This window comes from Carcharodon carcharias, chromosome 7 (genome assembly GCF_017639515.1).
Source record: "Carcharodon carcharias isolate sCarCar2 chromosome 7, sCarCar2.pri, whole genome shotgun sequence".
NCBI lineage: Eukaryota > Metazoa > Chordata > Chondrichthyes > Lamniformes > Lamnidae > Carcharodon > Carcharodon carcharias.
The window spans coordinates 163,961,756-163,981,815 of NC_054473.1; the positions used below are offsets into that span (position 1 = coordinate 163,961,756).

Genomic DNA, 20,060 nt, shown 5'->3' on the forward strand with positions numbered 1-20,060 from the left:
AATCTGACATTGATTACCACTCTGCAGAAGTTCAGGCCCAATATCTCCTGTATGACTTGGTTTCAAATTTTATTTGATAATGCTCCTTTTTTAAAAAAAAATTAATTCACGGGATGTGAACATTGCCAGCAAGGCCAGTATTAATCTCCCATCCTTAACTGTCCCTGAGAAGTTGGTGGTGAGCCACCTTCTCGAACCACTGCAGTCCCTGTTGTGTGCAGATATACCGACACTGCTTTTCGAGGCAGATTTTGACCCAGGGATTGTAGAGGAACAGTGATATTGCTCCAAGTCAGGGTGATGTGTGTCTTGGAGGGGAGCCTGCAGGTGGTAATGTTTCCTGTTGCCTTATGGCCTTGTTCAATTAGGTGTTAGAGGTTCTGTGAAGCACCTTAGGATGTTTGACTGTGTTAAAGTTGCCTTGTAAATTCAAAAAGTGGGAGAAGATAATGTAGTGGTAATGTCACTGGATGAGTAATGCAAAGGCCTAGACTAATGCTCTGGAAACATAGGTTCAAATCCCACTACGGTAGCTGGTGGTATTTAATTTCAATTAATCTGCAATTTAAAGCTGTAGTCTCAGTGACAATGACCATGAAACTGTCACCAGTTGTCATAAAAACCCACCTACTTCATTAATGTCCTTTAAGGAAGCAAATCTGCCAACCTTACCTGTAGGCTAGTGACTCCATGTCCATATCCCATCAAACAATTTTTTAAAAAGTTGCTGTTGAACCTTAGCGAGGGAAGTCAACTTTCATTTTAATTTAGGCTATCTTTAAAATATTCTAATCCTGTGTATCTGAAGCCAAATAAAGATAAATATGTGAAGGAAGGCTACTTCAGAAAGATACCAGAAAGGACACAGCATTGTGGAACTACGCTCCAACAAGGAATCAGTAGTGCCTTAAAAGGAGGACGATGAAAAAGAAAAGTAGAGCAAAAAAAAAAAATCTCCGGCAGCCCCAAGAATATTTTCTCGATACTGTTAAGGTTAATCTTAGTATTGGCCACTATGCAATGGCAAATAATTAATTCAAACACAACTTAGCATATTTAATTTGAACTTAAACTTGCTAAATCGCAGAAAGAGTTAAAATGCTGAAGAGGCAAGTGAAGAATGTTTTAAAGTAGCACACAAGAACGTGTGCGCATTCAAAGTATGCTCACTCAAAACACTTCTGCTGAATCTTGAGCCTGTCCAAAGAAATTGCTTTGGTGCTGACCCATAAATCCAGGCCATCTTTGTTTTAACAAGCAAGAGACCTTTGGTTGCTTTATGACAGAGCGCCAACCACAAGGAGTCTCGAGTTCTAACTGAAATCATAATCATTATGAAGAAGGAAATTAAATATAATATCTGTGGAGAATATTTTCATAGCAGAAACCTTCTGAGGCCCATTCCAGGCCCACTCTGCTAGCAGTGCTTACTAATGTTTTGCCCTCTGATGGGGATTGGTTCATTATCAAATTAATCAAATCAAGATGCCCAGGGAATGTGAGTCAGTACTCCCTGTATGTTAGGCTGAAGTTCTTGCACACAGACATTGGCCTTACTTGCACAGTTACTGAAAAAAGTCATATCTGACCTATGTGGTAAAATTATTTTTAAAACCCAAAATCTAAAATCTGGATAAAACAATTACATAAACATTAGTGTTTCAGGCAAACACCAAAAACAATTTAAGATACAGTATTTATGCGCTGATACTAAAAACTGTCTTTAGATTTTGCCATTTCAATCAAATGCCTGGACGAAATCACTCTTGGGCCAGGATATCCAGAGGCGGAAATCCATGGCGGGAAAAATTATAAACAAGAGGAAAAACTATTTCTAAGATAATGAAAAGATAGTTCAAGTAAAATGTATCAGCTCTTTTTTTGTATCTTTAGAAATATGAATTTTTAAATTTCATTTTCAGAAGTAGCTATTACCCTTTAAGCGTGTTTGTTAGCATTAGAAAGTCTCACAATTGTTCACTGAAATATGCTGCCTCAGATCTGTCGCAGATCAGTTATTAATTATCCTGCTAATGGCTTTTTTTTAAACCATCAGAACATTACGTATCTAGTTTTAAAAATTCTAAGACCTGAAAATTAGAGAACTGATCTCTGCTATTTGAGATTGCTTCTGAAGAATGCACCTTAATGTCACATGATGACACGTCAGTAGTTACTGATTCAAATCATCTGCAACTAGTCTCAAGAAACCAATTTGATTTGAAGAATGGCCAAACTACACAGAAACTATCAGAATTCCAAATTTGCAATGATTAATAATTGGAGTTTTGCTTCAGACTTGCACTGAAAGATTGGTTTTGCTGACCCTTGATGTCAGGGTACACCTTGTTCTCCAAGCACAAACATGAGGAAAAAGAGGCGGAAGTCCTGGTGAACTAAGCCTTCACCCCTTTAACGTTGCCCTAGGGTTTCTGGGTTGGTGAATTGGGGGTGGTGGGGGGACAGGTTGCGTGAGGTGAGCAGCAGAGTTTGTTTAGCGTTTACAGTAGGCGACGTTCAGCTTGAGACCAGCGGCAATGAGACATCATCCCCAGCCTCCTGGCTTCTTTTCTGAAAGGTTGTCCGCTAGTTTGGTATAGCAGTGTCCTGCAAATTTGGCACTGTGACTTGCCCCATCAATTGGAAAGCCTGTGGGGATCCTGGTGGAAGGCCAAAGTGTGGAGGTAAGCACTTCATATAAAGTGTCCCATTAAGTAGCAGTGTTACTGGAGGCCTCTGGATGACAATCTAGATAGATGCCAGTAAGCCTTGATCTCAGAGGCTCTAAATGCCCTGTCAATAGGCAGCCTTAAATATGTCCTGACAGAGGTGCTCCTATTTATTTATTACTTATTTAGCATGTGTGTGGTCACAGAGCCAAGCAATAGCCTTGTCAGTGACGAGGTGGAGTTCTTTAAGCCCGCCTTCAAGTTTAGTCAGCAGACACTCGTCAACAATCTGAGACATTGGGCAGAATTTTCCAACCCCGCAGTCAGAAAATGCGGCAAACCATTTAAAAGTCCATTGACTTCAGTGTGACCTGGCGACCCCACCTGCGGGAGGGACTGGAAAATTCCTGCCATTGTTTGGACTCCACCACAGCTGCAGCTTGGTCTTGGTGACCCCACTGATGTTTGGTGGCTGCAAGGGCCATGTTCATTTTGGAAATGGTTTAAAGGGCCCACTGTCACTGTGGGAAAGGAAAGCTGGGTGGATGAGCAGTGGGGTTTACGATGAGAGCGTGGTTTCTGGTAGATGTTTTCTCTTACCAATTGTCCTGCCATAGGTCCTCAATTGTCTCACCTCAGAGAGATAGATCGCGAGAGAGAGAGTGAGAGAGAGAGCCAAGAGAGAGAGAGCGCGAGAGAGAGAGCCGAGAGAGAGAGTGCGAGAGAGAGAGCGCGAGAGAGAGAGCGCGAGAGAAAGAGTGAGCGCGAGAGAGAGAGAGAGAGCGCGAGAGAGAGAGAGAGAGAGGTGGGCCAAGCGCATGTGTGTGAGAGAGAGAGAGAGAGTGTGAGTGAGTGAGTGAGTGAGTATGTGTGGTGTGTGAGAGAGAGCAACAAGATGGAGGTGAGTTGGTTGAAGGCTACCTGTGATCATGCACATTGTGTCATACTGGTGTGCACTATTCCGCAGTAGTGTGTGTAATGGAAAGAGCAGAGGTCCTTAAGGTCTTAGCCTGAGATCCCCATGAGGAACTGGCCAATTTACTGAGGAAGTTATTGTGGGTTTTAATTTTCTCTGCAGTCTTGATGAGGTGCTGTCTGCACATGAGCATTTTGTCAAGGTCAGGCTGGTCCAACTGGCAGCCAGCAGGCCCCAACCCTTCTATGTGACCTGCTGAGCTCCTGTTCAAAAGCTGGTTAGACAAACCGGTAAATTCAAAATGCAGGTAAGTGAAATTCAAGATTTTACATTGGGCTCCTCCTCCAATCCTTTCCCACATTTGTTGTTGATAGGCTCACTGTTGAGCCTATCAGCAGCAAATGAGGGAGAAAAACAGTCTTTGATCGGAGGAGCAGTGAACACTGGTGGTGGTGAGTGTGCTGAGAGCTGTCCGAGCCCAGGGAGCGAAGGTAAAGTGGTTTCTGAGCCTAGGAAGCGAAGGTCCAGAGGGGTCGGAGCCCGCGGAGTGAAGGTAAAGTGGGGCCAGAGCCGGGGGAGTTCAAGCACAATGGGTTGGAGCCCGGGGAGTTCAAGCACAATGGGCCGGAGCCCAGGCAGGGTGAAATTTTGGCGGCTTGGGGAAGGGCCAAGCTTTGGCAGGTCTGGGCAGAGCAAAGTATTGGTCGGCTCGGGCAGGCCCAGAAGGTGAGTGTGACAGGGAGCAAAATAGTGCGTGTGTGTATTGGCTGGGGAGGAGGTGGGAAGTGAGAGAGCGAAGAGAGAGAGAGCGAGTGAGAGAGTGAGAGAGAGAGAGTGTGTGTGGAAGAGAGAAAGAGAGAGAGAGAGTTACTCCCAGTCTCAGGTTTCTCACTCATTCTCACCACGACACACCAACACACCCACTCACAGTGGGTGAGGGTGAGTGAGTGAGCATCCTGAGACTGGGCGTGAGCTGGACACACACACCAATCCTCTCACTCTCTGGTCATTTGTATTAATTTTTTTTAACTTAACAATTTATTGTTATGGTACTGCTTTACTTTTGCTCAGGAATTGTTTCTATGATTAATATATTAATTTTTTTTTTTGAAATTCAGTTTATTGTTGTGCCGAACCTTATATTTCCAAAATTTGCTCATCAGTCCCTTGATTGAGGAAAAAAATGTCAATGTGGCCCCCTCCCCCTCCTCCGAGCAAAAAAGTTAGACAAGCCTGGTCAAGGGTGACACCTAGATGAACAGGATGTGGATTGTGCTTCACTCTCTGGCCATTCAGGATGATGTCCAGTTCTCTCTTAGCCCTGGCATTGTGAAGGTTGGATGTGCTGGAAACTGTTTTCCTAATGCACGGTTTTAGGCACCATGTTTTGCAGTAATCTGCCAGCTTTGTAATATTGTCATTTATTGTGTCTAACAGCTCAGGGAAAGTCTGAGCCGGTAAGTCACAGATGTCATCTGCATAGATAAACATAGATAGAGAAGCTCCTGAGACACATTAATGGTCTGTGGCAAGAAGTCTTTGGCTTAAATAAAAGCAGAAATATCCAATTAAGACCATCTTTCATTCTAAGGTTCTACATCTACAGACAGGTCCTGGATGACCCGATGGGTTAGCCCTCATCACTGGCCTGCTGCAAATCCAACCTAGGCTTATTAAAGGTTCTATTTGCTCCAGTAGGGATCCTTTGTGAATCAAGTTTCAGGCCCACAATTCAGACCCTTATGTAAAATGGGCTGACAGCACAAAACTATCCTTGATTGAGCACCAACTGGCAATGTCACTCAGATAGATCTAAGGAAGTTGTTGTGAGAAATGGGAGAAAAATGCCAATGATGCAAGTAGAGGATGTCCTTCTGAGATTAAGAGCCAGGTTTTCACAGAGTCTTCCAGCTCTGCAGTCCTTTAAAAAAGGCAGGTGGGACCCAGATGTGAAAGACCTACTCCAATTTCTGGCTGGTCCAATCTTTACCAGTGGGGGAAGGGGGCGTGACATGAATCACACAGGAAGGAAACCTGAATTCATCAGAGTCATCTAAACTTAGTGCTGAATTCAAACAGACCTCAAAAACCTTAACCCGCAATGTGGATTCATGAATTGATGGAGTAGAGGTAAACACTCTCGAAGGGCAGATAAGGTCTGCCTGATAACAATTATGATCTGTAGGTTTTTAAATGCTCCATTCTTTAAACATGAAAAAAACAGGCTAAAGCTGTCAGATGGACTGCTTTGATAAGCAATTTGGCGTAGCTTAGAAAAAACATTACCATTGGTTTGAGTAATTTCAATAGAGTTCTTTGTTGACGCTTCCCAAGGGCTATTATTGTTATTATGAATGTTTGGATAAGTTTCAAAAACTACACTTACCACAGCAGGGTTCTAAGTTCACAGTTTGACAGATTAAATAGTTTATTAAATGATTATCTGCCTTCAATGTAGCGTCTGAATAGAAGTTTATTTGTTTTTATAAGAGATTAACCACTTGAAGATATTTAAAAGCTTTGAAGGGTTTTATGAATGGGAGTTTTTTTCACTATGAGGTGTACAGGAGTGAGAGCTGTATAGATTGTTAGAAGTTTATTATTTTTCATTTCCACATGGCTCCTGAGATCTGCCCATGGTGGATATTGGGTGAGTGGCTATGAAGGTGGCATGGAGGGTATGAGAGGCCGTGAGGGGTGGGTGAGGGCCACAAGTTGGCACTGAGCTTGTATGCAGGATATGAGGGGCCATGAGGTGGAGGTGGGTGGCATAATTTGGCATTGAGTTGTCATGGAGGTATGAGCAGCCATCGGAGGGGGTAGGTCTGTGGGTCATGAATTGGAGGATATGAGGGGCCATGTGGGGGTGGGTGTGGGGTAGAAAAGGTTAGAGATAGAGAGTCTAACCACTTCTAAAACAATTGGGATGAAGTTCCAGAGAACTAAGGTGAGCCTTCTAACCAGTCCACCTCAGTACTTGTCCAACATCATGGTTGCATATGGCAGGCCTGACTCAATCCCGCCCCCTCCCCCCACCCCCTTTCCCCTGCCCTCACCAGAAATTGTGCATTTCTGGGTACTTTTTTACTGAGGCTGGTCCAGTGAATTGGGATATTTCCTGTCTTGAGCTACACACCTCGGTCGCCAAAATCCAGCCCCAAATCTGAACTACATTGCTGGGACAGAGTCAAGGGAGCTTTACTATTCGTACAGCTTAACTGGAGGCCCTGATGCTGGCGCTGGGTGACTAACTGAAGGCACACCAATCTCTAGCTGTAACTTTCTTCACCTTGGTGAGCACAAAAAGCCAACAAATCATCATGGAGACTGAGGGAAAGTGTGGTGCAAAACCACCTGGAACATGAGCTAACAAATGGTATGAGTAATGCAGACAAAGATAAATGCAAGTTGAATTGTCCCAGCCTTCTGACCAGGGGAGCTCAGCATAAATGAGAGCAGAGGAGCAAATTAATACTCTTGTAAGTAAATTTATCATCCCAGCTACAAGGCTGCATTCTAAGCAGTCGATAATACTAATATCACATGATATGACAGTTAGCCATGACTATCAGACTTTATGCAGTACCCTGCCAGATGTTGAAGTAAACTTCAACGTACTTGAAAAATCTGATACTTCAATATTGTCTATTGTTTAGTAATAAAGTAAAATGATATCGGCATTTATATAAAGTAAAATGATATCGGCATTTGTATAATGCCTTTACATTCAAGCCCTGAGTCGTTCACACAATGACTCATTCCTGAAGTGCAGTCACTTGTTATATAGATTGTATATGCCAACAATTTTACTGAAATGTCAACTTTTCCAAAATCTCCCCAATTCTACCAAGAGCCATTTCCAACTAGAACATCAAACCAGCTACATTAGCTGCTATCATCTGCTTGAATTCCATTATTAATATTGCATTATGACTACAGTAATACTGATGTACAGATAAACAGTTTCAGGTGGATGTAAAAGATCCCATGCCATTATTTGAAGATGAGAAAGGGAATTTTCCAGTGTCCTGGCTCATATTTATCTCTCAAACAATGCCATAAAAGAAGACAGAATAACTGGTCATTTATCTTACTGCTATTTATGGGTCCTCATTGTGTACAAACTGTCGTCCACATTTGCCTGCATTACAACAGCAACTATATTTGAAAAAAATGTTTCGGGGCAGTCTGAAAACATGAAAGGCTCTAAATAAATCTAAAGTCTTTCTTCCTCTCTCATGGAAATATGCAGGACAATTAACACTCTGCCCAGCATTTTAATCTTCATAAGGCTCGTAAGGGTAACATTACTAAGGCAGTCCAGTTACTTTTCAGATCTATTATTCATATTGTTTTAAAAAATGGCTGTTTCCTAATGAGTAATAGCCGAGCCCTATTTGAATTGTGGTGAGGTCATCTGCTAAATCCAACTAACTTATAAGGTTGGATTGCTAAGTACTGCACTTGGAACCAAAATTGTCATGTCACAGTTTCCCACAAGAGGGTAATAAATTTAAAAAGGTGACTGAATTTCTGCCCAAAGATCATACTATCTGTACTGCAGTACTCTTAGCAAGTTGTATGAAGTACCAAGACCAACATGCAGACTTCAATGGGAAATAAAATTGATTATGGTGCAGAAAGGGCTTCCGATTCACTATCAGCCCATTTTGCACTATTAGTATTGACCAAATTCACTTCTAGAGCCAATACTTCTGGCTACTGGCTCCATAAAGGAACAGTAAGGCTATTTTTGCTGGAAGATTGACAGTATAGTTTAAGGTAGGCAAATTTGTGCTGTTACTGAGCAACCATGATTAAGGGTCTGGGTGCCTATGCAGCTATTTTGTTTTTCTGATTAATTCACCTTTACTCATCAAAGAAGTGCGCGTGAAGGTCAAATAACAAAAATTCCAAGAGTGAAGCACCATGTGCGGGACTGCTGTCACATGTAGGCCAGAATGGGTATGGGTAACAGGTTTTATTCCCAAAAGGACGCTAGTCATCCAATTGGATTTTAGAACAATCTGGTTGCTTGCATGAACATTTTTTCTGGTGCCAGCTCCAGCTGGATCACAAGTTGGCATTCTGAATTCAATGAAAGCTACCAGCCCTCAAATGATCATATTTATTATATGCAGTTTTATAATTTTCCACAATGAGAATTTCTAACTTTTATTTTGTTCATCCAGTACCATAATGACCAGGAAATTATCTGCACTTAAATAAATAGTGCATTGCCTACTTGTCCAGGTTCCCAGACAATTCAGTTATTTCCAATTTTGAGCTCTTTAATGACACCAATTTTGTCTTTACGCTTTTCCTCCTGTTTTCTCTTTGACTAACCCCACCTGAATTGAATACACCCAAATGCAGTCACTTGAGACAATCAAGTCAGCAATTTTGCCATGAGACCAAATTTTTACTCTAGGTCTACAGGCACCTGATGGCTTCTTCCCTCTGGGTCGTGGAAAAAGACTATGCCCCATGGTTACAGTCCCGTGATTATTGGTAGAGTTCTAGCTTGCAATAGTTTTTTTAAATTTAAAAAGCATATTGTATGAGTTAAAAAATAAAGTTGCTAGCACTGTGCTTTTCTGCTGTTTGGGATCCCCCCTCAACCAAAGAAATTTATTATACATGAAGGACATGGTAATATTAAACTGGGATCAGTGGTCACTATACAGCAACTTTCCTAAGACTACAGGTCTATCCTTTTGCATAGAGTAAACATTTAGTTCAATTATGCCACAATGCGTCACTGCCATTATTATTGCCATTGATGCCAGTAACAGTGAAAGGTAAGACAAGGGTAATAGAATGACCCTTAAGGTCCTTTTATTTTTGGTCCAGTTAAGTGGGAAATATCAAGTAGTACAATGTTCATCGCTTTGTAAGTAGATTTGTTTCAAAAAGATGAGATGATTAGATCAAGATTAGTTCCTATTTTTAATGTGTTCTTCATAAAAGAAGTAAAATCTACCGCAGTGTTTGAATCGATTTATTCCCTTCAGAATCCACATCAAACATATTCCACTATCTGAAGTATTTTGATGAATTAACTTGTGTCAAGAAACAATTTTCTTAAATGAGTTTATTAACCTGCAGGCTTTGGCAGGTCAAGGAAAAAGAATTGGACTAGCTTTGTGAGAGTCATACGAGAAACCAGTGGGTACTTACCAGTCTCAGCAGCAGGACACTTGCGAATGGTGAAGATTTGCCCAAGGTCGTCATCATCCTCTGGCAAACCCTTCTGTAGCCGCTGTAATTTGCGCAGGCTTTCACTGCGTTGGTGTTTCATGGAGCGGACGTGCTGAATAAGGTTAAGTTTTGCCTTAGTAGAGTAGTTACACAGTGAACAATGGTAGTAACATGCCTCAGCTTCCACCGTGCTGTCATGTTGCTGCAAGTGCTAAAAAAAGGAGAAAAAGAATCAATGTTTAACACCGCTGATAAAATACCAGTATTTAATTATATGTTTTTACAAGTGTATTTTCCTTCTTTTTATACAAAATGAATTTACCGATACTGGCCATTTCTTTCCTCAGTTTACTCCCATAGGAGACATAGTGAGGTGGTACAGACAACACAAATTATCCATCTGACCCATTAACCCAGAAAGGGCTTAACTCAAGCTATACCGTACTGATCAAATGATGCAGTAATGTTGCCAACTTTTATGTTTTTATATATAAGCTGCCAATTCACAGAATCATAGAATAGTTACAGCACAGGAGACCATTTGGCCCATCTACCCTTGTCACTTCTCTGCAAGAACAATTTAGCTAGTCCCACTCTCAGATCCTTCCCTGTAGCCCTACAATCCTTTTCCCTTCAGCAGCTTATTCAATGTTCTTTTGAAAGCCAAGATTGAATCTGTCCCTGGCACCCTTCCATTTGAGGCTGAACTAGTGTTTCATAAAAGTTCATCACAACTAACTTGTTTTTGTACTCTAGGCCTCTATTTATAAAGCTGAGGATCCCATATAGCTTTTAAAATTACTTTCTCAACCTTCCCTCCCACTTTGAATGGTTGCGTTACTCTGTTCCTGCACCAACTTTAGAATTGTACACTTCAGTTTACACTGCTCATCTTTGTTCTTCCTTCCAAAATGTGTCACTTCACAATCTGCTGCATTAAATTTCATCTGTCACAAGTCTATCCATTCTTCCAGCCTGTCTCTTGATTCCCCCCTCACAACAAACTATATTTCCAACTTTTGCACCATCTGCAAACCTTTGAAATTGTGTGCTCCACACCAAAGCCTAAGTCATGAATATAGATAATGAGCTGGATTTTACGCATCCTCCCCACCTCTTACTGGTCATGTTTTTAGCAGGGGGGCACATTACACAAGTCAGGTGGATAGCCCACCACTTTTCTATCTACCCCCAATCAGGTCAGCATAATACAGGCGGTGGAATGGAATGGTTAATGTGCCTACTAGACTCCACGCCCTGAGGCCTACTGAGGCCCTTAAGTGACCAATTACTGCCCGCTCAAGGTCCTCAATCTGCCTCTGCCACCATACTATGCTGGCCAGCAGAAGATGAACGAGAAGAGGCAGGCCATTTTTTTCACCAACTTTGGTGAAAGTGTGGGAAGATTTGGGGTATTGGAGTTACCTTCCTAGGCTGCCGGATCCCTCCCCATCTAATACCTCAGATTTACCCTTGTCTGTTGGCCATTGCCTCTTCTTCCTGGTTACTCCTTAAAGCACCCACTACTTAGTTATGGCATTGCTCGGACTGCTAAAGCTGCCTGCCAATCAGATGGACTGGCAGCTCTAAAGGGCGGGACTTCCTTCCACTGAGGGGTGGAAGTCTAGCCCTGACCTCATCAAGGCTGCCCAGAACATGTTATAGCTGTGGGGCATCCTTGTTTAAAGTTGGCTAATTCGGGACCGACTTTTCTTTCAGGTTATGGGGGAGGGGGTGGATGGCGAGAACTACTTTCCCCTTCCATAAAATTCAGCCCCATGAAAAGCAGTGGTACTGGGTGCTGTCTTCTGGGGAACTTTATACCTTCCTCCAGTCCGATAAACAACCGTTCATCACTACTCTCGGTTCCACGTCACTCAACCAACGTCACACTATATAAAAGAACCATCCACATGCATTTGTTTATTTTCTCTTCCAGTGATGGTGCATGTCATCCCATTTGATACCAAAGCATTTGTTCTTGAATCCAATGTCCTTCCTGAAACAGTATATTAACCAACAGTCACTGTGATTGCCAAAGGCTGGAGCTTTCTAGTTTCTCAACCGATGAAGATAATGTGAATTGGGCAGACAGTGGAAGGGAGGGAGGTAATAATAGATAAAGGAAGAAAAATTTAAAAACATTGAAAAACCTTATGGCTGGAAGCGAGCACAGGGGTAATTTCAAAAACCTGTTTTTCCAGTCAGCAATGTGACTCAGCAATTCGGAGGTACACTGCCTGTGATTTTCCAATCAGTTATTTTAATGCTTAGAAAACTTTCCCCAATAATGATAAAATGACAGTTTTAAAATAAGGGCCTATTTTAAAATACTTGCTATTCTTAAGTACCACCCTCTGTTCAAACAAATCCCATATACATTTAAGCTAGTGATTCTGTTTGAGGTCCTTGAGTTCCCCAAGAGTGTGAGGATGAGTTAGAGTTCAGCCAGTTAGGAGTGAAATCAGGAAACATTTTTTCACACGAAGTAGCAATTTGGACCTCTCTTCCTCAAAATGCTGCAAACCCTGAGTCAATTGAAATCTTTTCTTAGGTAAGCATATTACGGCATTGCAGAAAAGATGGGTAAAAGGAATTTAACTATGCACTATCCATGATTTAACTGAATGGCAGAAAAAGCTAAAGTGGCTGAGTGACCCGCTCTGTCTCCGTGTTCCTATAAATCCTTTGCATCCCAGGTGCCTTATTTACTTTGGTTGTATTCAAGCATCCAGCCACCAACTCAATTTTTTATTTTCACATCCCATAATCTCATTCTTTTGCAACATCTGCATTGCTTTAGCCCTTAGATAATCCTTGTAAATGGTGAACTAAAGAACATAGTTAAATTTTCAGCTATGTCCACTTTACGAAACTTGAGACCAGTATTTTTTCCCTAATTTCCTCCACACACACAGAATTTTGGCCAGTGACTTAATTTCCTAAACAATTCTAAATTTGTATAGTTGCTAGGTTATTTCAATTGTTCTTTTACACTTTGAGTTTCCCTTTGTTGACTCTGACCATCTTCTGTCACTGTGTTGAAATGGTCTTGCTTTATCCCCAAAAGCTTCCATCACTGAGCCTTCTGACCAGGTTGGCCTTCTACTCATAAAATTCTTAACAAATACATTCTACCTTTGATGAATGATGAAGGCGAAAGGATAATGTCATTGGACTAGTAATCCAGAGGCCAGACTAATGCTCTGGGGACAAGGGTTCAAATCCTACCACAGCAGCTGGTGGAATTTAAATTCAATGAATAAATCTGGAATATAAAGCTAGTCTCAGTAACAGTGGGCATGAAGCTATCATCGATTGTTGTAAAACACTAACTGGTTCACTAATGTCCTTTAGGGAAAATCATCAGCCTTTACCTGGTCTGGCCTACATGTGACTCCAGGCCCACAGAAATGTGATTGTCCTCTGAAATGGCCTGGTAAGCCACTCAGTTCCAGGGCAATTAGGGATGGGTAACAAATGCTGGCCTTGCCAGCAATGAAAGTTTTTTTTAAAAACATTTATTTACTCCTGACCCATTCTCCTTCGCCTATGTGAGCATCCTTCTATAATATATGTGATCCAAAGTTTAATAGTCAAATGTTACTCTTGCTCTTGACTTTCCTGTAACTTACCCTGAATCTTATGACCCTATTTACTGGCTGCCACCTCCCCATTTTAACTGTTGGGCCAGGATTTTCCAGCCCTATTGTGGTAAGAACATAAGAAAATAAGAAATAGGAACAGGAGTAGACCAATTGGCCCCTCGAGCCTGCTCCGCCATTCAATAAGATCAAGGCTGATCTACTTGTGTTTTGATTTCCACATTCCCAGCCACCCCTGATAACCTTTGATTCCCTTGCCTAACAAGAATCTGTCTACATCTGCCTTAAAAATATTCACTGACCACGCCTCCACCACCTTCAAAGGCAGAGAATTCCGAAGTCGCACAACCCTCCAAGAGAAAAAAACTTCTCCTCCTCTCTGTCCTAAAAGAACGACCTCTAATATTAAAACAGTGCCCCCTAGTTCTGGACTCACCCGCAAGAGGAAACATCCTTTTGATGTCCACCTTATCAAGGCCATTCAGGATCTTATACACTTCAATCAAGTCACTCCTCACTCTTCTAAACTCCAGTGGAATCAAGCCCAGTCTGTCCAACCTTTCCTTATAAGATAACCCACTCATTCCAGGTATCAATCTAGTAAATCTCCTTTGACCTGCTTCCTATGCATTTACATCCTTCCTTAAAAAGGGAGACTAAAATACCACATAGTATTCGAGGTGCGATCTCACCAATTCCCTGTCTAACTGAAGCATAACATCCTTACTTCTATGTTCAATCCCTCTTGTAATAAAGGGGAGAATTTTCTCCCCGTTGGGGAGGGTTGGGCAGGAGTGGGCGGGGGCGGGCTCGCAGCCGAACGCTGCCTGCGATTGGCTGTGCGCCGCCATTTTACGTGGCTGAGCCAATTAATGCCCGCCCAGTGTGGTGCACACCCGGAGGCACTGAGCACTCCCTGCGCGGGCGGGGGAAGTAGGCAGAGTTGGGGCCTGCGCTCAGTGCAGAAATCTCCCTGAGGCACAGAGCTGCCTCAAGGAGATCAGTCTGACATGTAAAAATTTAAATAAAGGAAGAAAAAAATTTTAAGACATGTTCCCTCATGTGACGGTGTCACATGAGCTCGGACATGTCTATGAATGTTTTTGAAAATTTTATTAAAGTTTAAAAACCCTCATGAAACCTCATCCCACCCGTGGATAAGGTTTCATGATAAATGCGAAGGCTGCCTGGGCTCTTCGCCTGCCCGCTAATCTTAAGGTGCCACGGGCAGTTATGTTAATTATTTTAATTGAAAATTAAATGGCCTTAATACGCCTTTGACAGTTCAGCGACTCAACATCTGAATGACGCGTGGTGATGTCAGGACGCATGCCCAACGTCACCGCGTGTCATTTTACACGTGGACGGGGCCCACTCGCCAAACTGAAGATTCTGCCCAAAGGATAGCATTCCATTGGCCTTCTTAATTATTTGCTGCATCTGCATACTAACTTTTTGTGACTCATGTATTAGAACACCTAGATCCCAATGCACCTCAGAATTACGCAGCCATTCTCCATTTAAGTAATACTCTGCTTTTTTGTTCTCCCTGCCAAAGTGAACAACTTCATATTTTCCCACATTAAACTCCATTTGCCATATCTTTGCCCACTCACTCAACCTATCTCTATCCATCTGCAACCTCCTCATGTCATCTTCACAAATACTTTCCTACCTTTGTGTGTCATCTGCAAATTTAGCTACCATGTCTTCACTCTCCTCATCTAAGTAATTGATGTAAATCGTAAAAAGTTGAGGCCCTGGCACAGACCCCTGTGGGATGCCACTTGTCACATCCTGCCAATCAGAAAAAGACCCATTTATGCATACTCAATGCTTTCTGCCATCCAGCCAACCTTCCATCCATGCTAATATGTTACGCACTATACCATGCATTTTTATTCTCTGTAATAATCTTTGATGTGGCACTTTATCAAATGTCTCCTGGAAATCCAAGTACAGTATGTCTACAGGCTCCCCTTTATCCACTGCGCATGTTACTCCTTCAAAAAACTCCAATTGGTTAAACATGATTTTCCTTTCACAAAACCATGCCGACTCTTCCCAATTGCCTTGAGCTCTTCTAAGTGCCCAGCTAAAACCTCCTTAATGATCGATTCTAATAATTTCCCCATGACAGATGTCAAGCTAACTGGCCTATAGTTTCCTGTTTTCTGCCTCCCTCCCTTCTTGAATATAGGGTTTAAATTTGCTACTTTCCAATCTGATGGAACCTTTCCAGAATCCAGCGAATTTTGGAAAATTAACACCAGCACATCGACTACCTCATTAGCCACCTCTTTTAAGACCCTAGGTGTAGTCCAATGGGGCTTGGGGACTTGCCAGCTTGCAGCTCCATCAATTTGCTCAGTACTGTTTCCTTAGTGATTTCAATTTCACCAAGTCCCTTTCTCCCGTTCGCCTCCTGATCTGCAGTTATTACTGGAATGTTTTTTGTATTTTCTATAGTGAACACAGAAGCAAAAAATTTGTTCATTTCTTCTGCCATTTCCTTATTTGCTACTATTAACTCCCAACTCTTGCTCTCTGGAGGACCAACACTCACTTCACTTACTCCTTTCCTTTTCAGTCCTGTAGAAACTCTTGATATCCGTTTTACATTTCTAGCTAGCTTCGTCTCATATTCTAATTTCTTTCTCCTGATTAACCTTCTAGTCATTCTCTGCTGTTCTTTATATTCTGTCCAATCATTTGTCCTGCCACTCACCTGTGTGGAGCTGAATGCTTTTTCCTTAAGTTTGATGCTTTCCTTTACATTTCTAGTTAATCATGGATGATGGGTCCTCCCCTTAGAATTTTTCTTTATAGTAGGAATGTACTTATTCTGAATACCCTGAAATACCCCCTTAAATGTCTGCATTGCTCTACTGACCTATCCTCTAGTGTAGTTTCCCAGTTCACTTCAGCTAGCTCAGCTTTCATCCCCACATGGTTGCCCTTATTTAAGTTTAAGATACTAGTCTTAGACCCACTCTTCTCCCTTTCAAACTGGATATAAAATTTAATCACATTGTGGTCGCTGCTACCTAGGGCTGCCTTTATTCTAAGGTCATTAGTTAATCCTGTCACGTTACACAATACCAAGTCTAATATAACCTGCTGTCTGTTGGTTCCAGAACATGCTGCTCTAAGAAACTATCTTGAAAGCATACTAAGAACTCCTCATCCAGGCTACAATTGTGAATCTGATTTTTCCAGTTTATGGGGAGAATTTCCTCCCTGTCGGGTGGGCCGGTTGGGAGCAGGCGTGGGCGGGCTTGGAGCCAATCGCCACCTTCGATCAGTTCTGCGCCACCATTTTACATGGGTGGGCCAAATAAGGCCCGCCCAGCATGATGCACGATGGTAGCGCTCAGCGCTACCTGAGCAGGCGGGGGGAAGAGGGAGAGTCAGAGAGTCACGCATGTGTGTGAAAGAGCGCAGAAATCTCCCTGATGCATGGAGCTGCCTCAGGGAGATGAGGTACATATTGAGATTTTTCAATAAACATAAAAATTATTTACACATGTCCCCTCATGTGACAGTGTCACATGAGCTGGGACCTGCTTATGAAATGTGAAAAAATTATTTATTTAATAAAACCTTCAGGAAACCTCATCCCACCCTTGGATGAGGTTCCCTGAAAAACGCGAAAGTCACTTGGGCTCTTTCCCTGCCTGCCGGACGGGCAGCTTTGATAATTACGTTAATTGGTTTTTTATTGGCCTTAACAGGTCTTTGACAGTTTGGCAGGTATGTGCCTGCCGAAGGAAATATCTGAACGATACGCAGTGATGTCGGGCCATAAGCCCGATGTCACTGCGGGTCATTTTACGCATCGGCGTGTTGGGCCTGCCCCCCCCTCACGCCGACGTGAAAATTCTCCCCTATGTGTAGATTAAAATCACCCATGATTATTGCTGTCCCTTTATCGCAAGCACACGAGATTTCTCTTGAATGCTTTGTCCTACACTGTGGCTACTTTTAGGGGGCCTGTAGACCACTCCCATGAATGACATTTCCCCCCTACTATTCCTCAACTCTAGCCAAATCAATTCTACATCCTGATCTCCTGAACCAAGGTCATCTCTAACTATTGCACCAATGCCCTCTTTGATTAACAGGGCTACCCCTCCACCTTTACCTAGCTTCCTATTCTTCTTGAATGTCATGTAACCTTCAATATTAAGGACCCAATCATTGTCAGCTTGCAGCTATGTCTCTGTAATTTCTATCAGATCATATTTATTTACTTCAATGTGGGCCATCAATTGATTTACTTTGTTCTGAATGCTATGTGCATTTGGATAGAGAGCCTTCAGTTTTGTCTTTTTATTGCCTTTGTAACATCTAGTCTTGACTGTTGATGTATTCTTAGGTTTTTTTCTCTCTGTCCCTTCCTGCCAGTCTCTGATTCTCATTTCTCATATTACTATTTTGCTCTCCTGTCTTGACTCTACACCTTGAATTGCGACCTCTAATAAGGACCCGACACAGGAGATTCGGCAGCCCAGCCAAAAGTCCATTGACTTTTGGCAGGACCAGATGATCCCGGCAGTGGGTGGGGCTGAAAATCCTGTCCTTGATATAATCTCCCTATTGTTCAGCAGCATTAGGTCAAGTGCAGCTTCATTTCTAGCCCTCCCCATAGGATTTTAATTTGTGGAGCAGTACTTTGCTACATTTAGGAATTCCTGAGTTCCAGCACGTCCATCCTACATTCAACGTCTAGGTAGTTAAAATCCCCTATTATCAAAACATTGCCATTGCTGGATGCTTTCCTGAATTCTCTGTGAAATATCTAATCAATGTCAGGTGTTTGGTCTAGCAGTCTGCAACAAATTCCCACCAGTGGCTTTCCCTCATTTCCCTTATAATAACTACATCCCAAGTGACTCAGTCTCCTCTGAGGCCTCTTTGATGTCATGCCTTTCCTGGCCCTTTATGTTATCCCTACACGTATGTCTATTGCTTCTACACTGTTTATACCCTGCTTATGTCATGTCACGCTTGTGCTTTTTCGCTACCATTAGATTTCTAACATTTATGTATAATCCCTTTCATTCACACGTCTTTTCATCACTTGTATATTTTTTAATTTCATTCCTGGGATGCAGGCTCCCTGGGCAAATCCAGCATTTACTGCCCATCTCCAGACACAACTGAGTGACTCACTCAGCCAATTCAGAGGGCAATTACAAGCCAATCGATGTTGGTGTGGTACTGGAGTCACATATAGGCCCAAGTGGGTAAGGATAGCAGGTTTCCTTCCTTTAAGGATATTACTTGACCGTCTGGCTTTTTATGATGATCTTTCAAAGTCACTTTTACTGATACCAGCGCTTTATTCCCAGTTTTTGAAAAAAAACTGAAAAAAAACTCGAACAAGCATGATGGGATCTTAACTTGTGTTCTTTGGATTATTATTCCAGCAACATAGCCACTGTGCCACCAATCCCAATCCCTCACTGTTTCTTATTCCTTACCCTGTGATTCATATCAATTTAGTATCCCTTCCTGGTCTATACTTTTTATCTGATTTTCTCGTCTGTATTTAAACCTATGTGGCTATCTTGTATACTGGTAAAAGTCTATTTTCTCTTTCTTACTGGTTTAAATACCCCTCCTTCAGCCAAGCTATATTTTGAGTGCATCTCAGTCCCACTTCTATTAATGTAAAATACATCCAGTTAGTACAGATCTCTCCTTTCCAAGATGGCTCTCCACTTCTCTAAACTTTGATCTTTATACCACATCTTTAGCCGCAAATGGGTGTATTCAATTCGAGCTTGCCTTTCTGCTTGTTGTATGTTGCTTTGGTAGCTTTAGATGTTGGTCCCTCTTATAAGCTTCTTCCCTGAAATTATTTTGAAGGACTGCTGAATTCCTAACTTTGATTCTTTCTGAATCTGAGCCACTATATACAGGGGAGACCTGAGCAGAAGCCATCATGCAGATTAGAGTGAAAGTTTGGGTGGGATGGGAAGGCTAGGAAAAGCTTCTCCGGACAAATGTAACAATTTTGGACAATGAGGCAAAGAAGGAACCGGCAGTGATGTGTAAGTACAAGGATCAAGGAAAGAATCAGTTTTGAAAGATACTTATCTCAAGATAAAACCAGAAGAAATAGGGAGACAGTTCCACCATCACCTCCTAATTGTCATCTAACAAAAACCCACGAGTTATTTACCACAAACCACAACATTTTCTGTACAACACTAATTCAAAGACTCTCCAGTCATGCAATTTGCAAGATGTAAATTCCAATCTAGGACACATGACAGATTTGACGCAAGTTAATCCTTTGAATACGCAGTTTATTCATATACAGTCCTTGGAACTGTATGCACCAGAAAACATGCTACACAAATGAGTGTTAGGAACTAGAGTTAGTTTGAAGTAAGTTATATCTCTATTGGTGGGTGTTTGGAATAAACTATAGCTTTAAGTTTAACTTGTATATTGTATGCATGTGTTAAAAAGGGTTTTGGTCATTTGAAAATGTTACCTGCAAGTCTGTGGGTTTGTTTGTATATCTGCAATTTAATGAGATTTTATGACCCTTGAAGTTGAGAGCTGTGTTTCAAGGGGGGCAGGGGGGGGTTATTGGTTTAGGAAAGTTAAACCAAGGTAGGAAAAACTTTGCTGTTGACTAGCAATAGGGGGCCT

General features: G+C 42.0%; 1 protein-coding gene across 1 annotated transcript in view; it reads right to left on the bottom strand.

The window, feature by feature from the left end:
• The window catches only part of zfhx3 (zinc finger homeobox 3), a 452,533-nt gene that overhangs the window by 175,359 nt on the left and 257,114 nt on the right, over positions 1 to 20,060 (bottom strand). The window contains exon 4 of the mRNA XM_041191401.1: positions 9,766 to 9,997. Coding sequence (XP_041047335.1) covers positions 9,766 to 9,997 — 232 coding nt within the window. The remainder of the gene's footprint in view (positions 1 to 9,765; positions 9,998 to 20,060) is intronic.